Source organism: Ips typographus, unplaced genomic scaffold (assembly GCF_016097725.1).
Source record: "Ips typographus isolate SLU unplaced genomic scaffold, UJ_Ityp_2.0 IpsContig94, whole genome shotgun sequence".
In the NCBI taxonomy this organism is placed as follows: Eukaryota; Metazoa; Arthropoda; class Insecta; order Coleoptera; family Curculionidae; genus Ips; species Ips typographus.
This window is the reverse complement of record NW_028098584.1, coordinates 239954-246099: the sequence shown is the minus strand read 5'-3', so window position 1 is coordinate 246099 and position 6146 is coordinate 239954. Positions and strand designations below refer to the sequence as shown.

The following is a 6146-nucleotide window of genomic DNA, read 5'->3' as shown; positions in this document are numbered from 1 at the left end:
ATTTATCGGCAGCTTTATTAAATGCAGGTCCAAATGTTATATCTATTTTTGGCGATGCCTTGAGGTATTCTGTGATGTACGTTTGTGCAATCTTAGAGTAGTCAGAATCAGAAGATTCATAATAGTCATCACTTGTGTCATCACTATTCTGCTCTATTTTGGTTTCATTATTTATATCCTCATCGTCCCCCTCAACCTCCTCCTCCTCCTCCTCCTCCGCCTCAAACAATTTCTTAGGTTTTAGTTCTTGATGAGGTTGAACTAGTTGTTGTTGTTGTTGTTGTTGCGTTAGAATTAAAGCAAGTGGTTTTGTAACTGGTTTGAACAATTCGTTCAACGTTTTGTCCTCTTCAGATCGGCCTAGCTTAAGAGATTGATATTTTTTCCGAACATTTTGACTCAATTCGGCAATTCTTCTTTTACGCTCTGCATCTGCTTTACTAAGGAGTTTCATAACGGAAATAAAGTATACAAACAGTTACAACACTTTATATACTTGTCAAAACCCTTACGGTACCGCCCACTATCTAAATCAAAATCTTTAGCAATAATTAAAACTCCAAACTTATCATTCCAGCATTCAGAACACAATTTTTTAAAAACATCATAAGTCATGTCTGGTGACACGTGTTCATCAAAAGCATGTCTCAAATTCACATCATCTTGTTTAAACAAAACTATTATATTGCAATTATCTCTGATTAATTGTTTGGGTATTTTTCGAATACGTTTGACAAATGTAAACAACATCAATGTCATTATGTCGACCCATTGAAAAATATGAACGTATTTTATCCTGTTTTTCACATGCAATATCATCAAATATAAATATGGAATTCTTTTTAGCATTTTGATAGACAATTAGCTCATCATTATCTGTAAAGGGAAAATACCCCACACCTTTAACATTTTTAACACTTCCTCCAATAGCGCATATTTAGGTTGAAAAAGAGATTTTGAATACACATACACATTTTCAAATCGTAATCCATTCACATTAAACAATAACGATAAAAACAGATTTGTCTTTCCACAACCACTTCGCCCACAAATTATGGCGCGAAAACAGTTTGGCAATAATTTGCTATGTTTTACATCTTCAGTTGTTTTAAAGTCTAAATTCTCTATTGGAAGATCTATGTCTTGCAGCACTACCTCCATTTTCATAGAGAAAAATGGTTCTTGTGTTAGGTGAACAACCTATTTATATAGCTGTTTTACAGATGGTAACTTCAGTAGTATGTTAATAATCCAAGAGCACACAGGTGCTGGTATTGTCAACTCCCTAATTAACAAATTACCCTTTGAACTACATCTACCTTCCTATCAGTGGTGTGGACCCGGAACTCGTGTGAAAGAACGCTTAGCTAGAGGAGACACTGGAATTAATCCTTTAGATAGTGCCTGCAAAGAGCACGATCTTGCATACAGCAAAAATAAATCGTTACAAGACCGACATAAAGCTGATGCAATATTAGAAAATCAAGCTTGGGACCGTGTTAAGGCGAAAAATTCAAGTTTTGGTGAAAAAAGTGCTGCGTGGCTAATTACAAACAGTATGAAAGTAAAAAGAAAATTGGGAATGGGCATGAAAAAGAAAGCAAAGAAAACCCTATCATTCAACACCATTTTAAGACCTACTGCCAAGTCGTTGACTGAACTACTTAAAAATAAGAATGATTTGTTAAATGGTAAGAATGGTAAATTGTTAAGGAAATCATCGTTACATGCGCTTCGTGCAGCGCGTGTTGCTATAAAGAAAGCTGGAGGTAAAAGAAAAATTCGAATTCCCCGAAGCATCCCTTTTGATGATAAAAAATTGGGGGGAATATTACCACTTTTACCAATTCTCTCGGCGTTAGGAGCGCTTGGAGCACTGGCTGGGGGTGCATCAACTGTCGCCAAGAATGTCATAGATATTACAAATGCAAAAAATAAACTAACAGGAGATAAAAAGAAAACTGAGGAAATTGGAGTGAAAGGCTCGGGACTTTATCTGAAAAAAACGCAACGGGGATTTGGGTTATATTTAAAAAAAAAAAAAACTTCCAATAGCCCTTCCCAAACATGCCTTGAGCAATTATGAAATTTTAAATTATATAAAACAATTGCAAATACCTCATTTTAGAGGGGTCTTTATGCGAGATACGCTTCCCAAAACTATTAAATACAGGGAATGTGGTATAGTCAACTTGGACTCTTCAGTTCATAAAGGTACTCACTGGGTGGCATACAAAAAACATGGCAACACTGTAAATTATTTTGATAGTTTCGGCCAATTAAAACCACCACAAGAACTAGTTCGTTACTTTGGTTCTAATGTTAAAATATTATACAATAAGGATCGTTATCAGAAATTCAACACATATAATTGCGGCCATCTTTGTATTGAATTTTTATATAATGTAATTGAATAAAATTTTATGTTTTTTAGTAACATTTGTCTATAAAATACCCCACAATCCCACTACTGTCAGTCAGTATGTCCTTAATCTTCACTTTAAAAGGACGTCAATCAACTTTATCTATAGACCTCCCCATACCCATCAATTTGAACCCAAGTTTCCAATATAGTCTTGCTTTAATTGGATTTCATTCGTATAATACAATACCCAACATCGAAACAAACAACAGTATATTTCATTATATAGATAATACCGAATCCGCAAAATCTATCAACATTTCTCCCGGAGCTTATGAAATAACCGATATATACAATTATTTAAAAAGCTTCTTTCAACAAGGGTCAAACAATATAGTTAAAGAAGGAGAGCCAACGTTTTTCTTGCGACCAAATAATAATACCTTAAAGTGTGAAATATTTCACCCCACTTTCGACATAGACTTTAGGCCTGAGAGTTCATTAGCCGGACTTTTGGGTTTTTCACATCGGCTGTTAAAAGCTGGTGAAGTACATAAATCCGATCTACCTGTAAACATTGTAAAAGTACGAACCATTCATATTGATAGTAACATAACACAAGGAGCTTACTACAACGATCGACCTTCACACACCATCTACGAATTTCCGATAAACAGCGACCCCGGATTTGCAATTGACGAAGTGCCGCGAAATTTAATATATTTACCGATCGATCGTACTGATATCAGTAACATTACTCTACAAGTTCTTGATCAGAATTCTAATTTAGTAAATTTTCGTGGCGAAGAAATTATTATTCGATTGGAATTAAAAAAATGGTCTTAGTGATCACACCCTATAAAAATCAAGTGCATGGTACACCGTCAGTTCCCTTGCGGCACAGCAGGAGTAAAAACCTAAGCGGAACGTTATCTACCGTCAACAGTTTATTCTTATCTTCAATCGGCTATGTTGCCAAGCCAAATTTTAGACCTCTACCAACTGCCTACAAGCGACAATTCCATTAATCACATCGAATTTCGAACATATTTACCATACATAAAATCCTTTCAAAACAATGATATTATTGAGATAACTGTAAACCGCAATGATGCTTGGGTTCTATTATGCGATGCAGCTTTGTCTATTAAAGGAAAACTATCAAAAATAGCGGGAACGGGTGATGTGAAATTAGTGAATAATGCAGCAGGATTTTTCTTTGATTCCATGACCTATGAACTAAACGGTGTTGAAGTTGAACATGTTAAAAATCCCGGAATTGTCAGCCTAATTCGTGGCTATCTGTGTTACAATACAAGTGATAAAAATCATTTAAAAACAGCCAGCTGGAGTTACCCAGAGAATGTGTCAGTAAATACGGATGGTACTTTTTACATGAGGATACCCTTAAAACACTTTTTTGGCATTTTCCAAGATTATCAAGTAATTATGAGTGGAAGACACACTTTTAGATTCGTTCGTTCACGAACTGACACTAATTGTGTTCTCGTATCCAAGGATGATACAACATTCACCTTAACTATTAATAATATTGAATTAAAAGTCAAACATGTGGCACCCAATGATCAAACTAAACTTGAGCTGCTAAAATCATTACGTAACGATAAACCCATTCTAATTCCATTCCGAAAATGGGAACTACATGAATTACCTAGCCTTAATGCAGGTTCTACAAAAGAGATTTGGAGTGTGAAAACAACTACAGATGTAGATTGCCCTCGTTACATCATCGTTGGATTTCAAACAAACAGAATTAATCAAGCTTTGAAGGACATAACTCAGTTTGATAATTTGAATATATCTGATATCAGACTATTTCTCAACGGTGAATATTATCCTTATGAGCGATTGAATTTAAATTTTACCAATAATGATTATGCTGACGCCCACTACAACTATGTACAATTTGCATCGAGTTTCTTTAATTCAGCGGAAAGGAGGGAAACACTTTTGGATTATGATGCTTTTAAAACCCACAGTATTTTTGTTATTGACTGTTCTCGGCGTGATGATAGCCTAAAATCATCTGCTATTGATGTTAAAATAGAAATTGAAACAAGAGTGGGTATACCCGCAGCTACTAAAGCTTATTGTGTAATAATTCAGGATTGTATTATGGAGCAATTACCACTTAGTGAAATTGTTCGCAAAGTAAATTAAATAAACAAGTTTTATTTTTTTGTTTTTCAAGTGGGGGTACTAATAAAAACAATGTTGCTGCTGCTGCTGCTGCTGCTGCTGTAAGAGAGTTTTTGTGTGGAAAAATAAAGAACCAAAAAGTATAAAAAACACATTTTATTCTTCTTCTTCTTCTCGTGCTCCCCATAATTTTACCATTTCTAAACGTTTTTGTATTTTGTTGCCCCAAACACATGAAAAATTGAAATTATAGGCGCTTGTTTTACAACACACATCACAATTCATATGAAAATAGTTATGCTCATGCACTAGCAAAAAAGACACACCCTTGTAGTGATAAGCCACTTTCTTGTAAAACTCATCGTCAAAATCTTCATGGCATTCGGGGCAAATATTCATAATTAAATTTATAGATCTTATCTCGAGAACATAATGGAAATTGCAAAAAACTATTGAATCATGGTGCTGTACAGCACGATTCCACAACCACCAATCCTTGTCTCGTTGATTCACATCTCCAGTAATGCTGTGGATGCGCTTGTCAACCTGGGCCTCATAAAAATCATTCACTTCCCTTATTCGTAATCTCACGTCAATATTCGGATTGTACGTACAGCAGCTATAGGTATCACTTACGACATCTTCACCATCATTATTTTGGTTTTCTTCTTCTTCAATCACTTCGTCGGGCCGGATTTGTGGTGGTGTAACAATGTTGCACAACTCGATGAGGGTTTCAGCACAATCACTAATGGCAGGTGACTTAGGCATTGTTCTTTGTTGTATCTTAGCTGCTGCAAACTGACTTGGAAGAAAAGATCTGTTTATTTTTACTACTGCGTTCGCTGCTTTTATATGCAGTTGTGACCAAAGAAAGGGGAGATAGGACATTACCAAAAACATATTTTTGTCACTTTTGAATATATTTTTGTGGTCAGATTTATGAAAAATAAGCGAAAAACAACAATTATGTATTGATAGTAGGCCCGATAGGACATTAACAAACCCCATATTTGTTGTTTTTAAATATATTTTGTGGGTAGATACATGAAAAATAAGCGTACATCAACAACAATTATGTGTCAATGGTGGGAAAAGTGCAGCACCAAATATGGGCTGATAGGACATTAACAAAAAGCATAATTTGTTGTTTTTGAATATATTTGCAATCAAATACCTAATTACTTGAAAAATAAGCGTAAAAATTACTACGTAGTGACCCTGGTCAGACCATGTATGAAATTAAAAATCACTTTTTGATCATTTTTCAGTAGGTGTCCGACTGTTGACCTAAAAAGTTGAGCTCTCTCTGAAAAAAATGAAAGTGTTTGCTGTTGATATTCAAGGTTTTACCTTAAACGGGGTGCAAGGTTCAGAATTTATTGCTAAAGAAGTTACCATTTCAATGGGTCAAGTATTATTGATATGTCATTGGATTGGTCCGCACCGCCAACTCAACCGAGTTACCCAAAATGCATGGAGCATTTAGCAGATAAACCATATGTTTGTAGTTTTCGCAATTGTATTGAAATACATGATTGGGTGTCTAATACACTTCCGCAATAAAAAAAAACATTAAGTACTTAGTATTTTTTTATTTTCCACTAGTGGTTGTTTTGGGTTC

At 35.0% G+C, this 6146-nt stretch overlaps 1 protein-coding gene across 1 annotated transcript; it reads left to right on the top strand.

Moving 5' to 3' along the window:
* Positions 1 to 3312: 3312 nt before the first annotated feature.
* LOC145740009 (uncharacterized) lies at positions 3313 to 6126 on the top strand. Its single transcript, XM_081995326.1, has one exon. It carries the CDS (start codon positions 3332 to 3334, stop codon positions 4541 to 4543), a length of 1212 nt encoding a protein of 403 aa, XP_081851452.1. The 5' UTR covers positions 3313 to 3331; the 3' UTR covers positions 4544 to 6126.
* Positions 6127 to 6146: the final 20 nt, after the last annotated feature.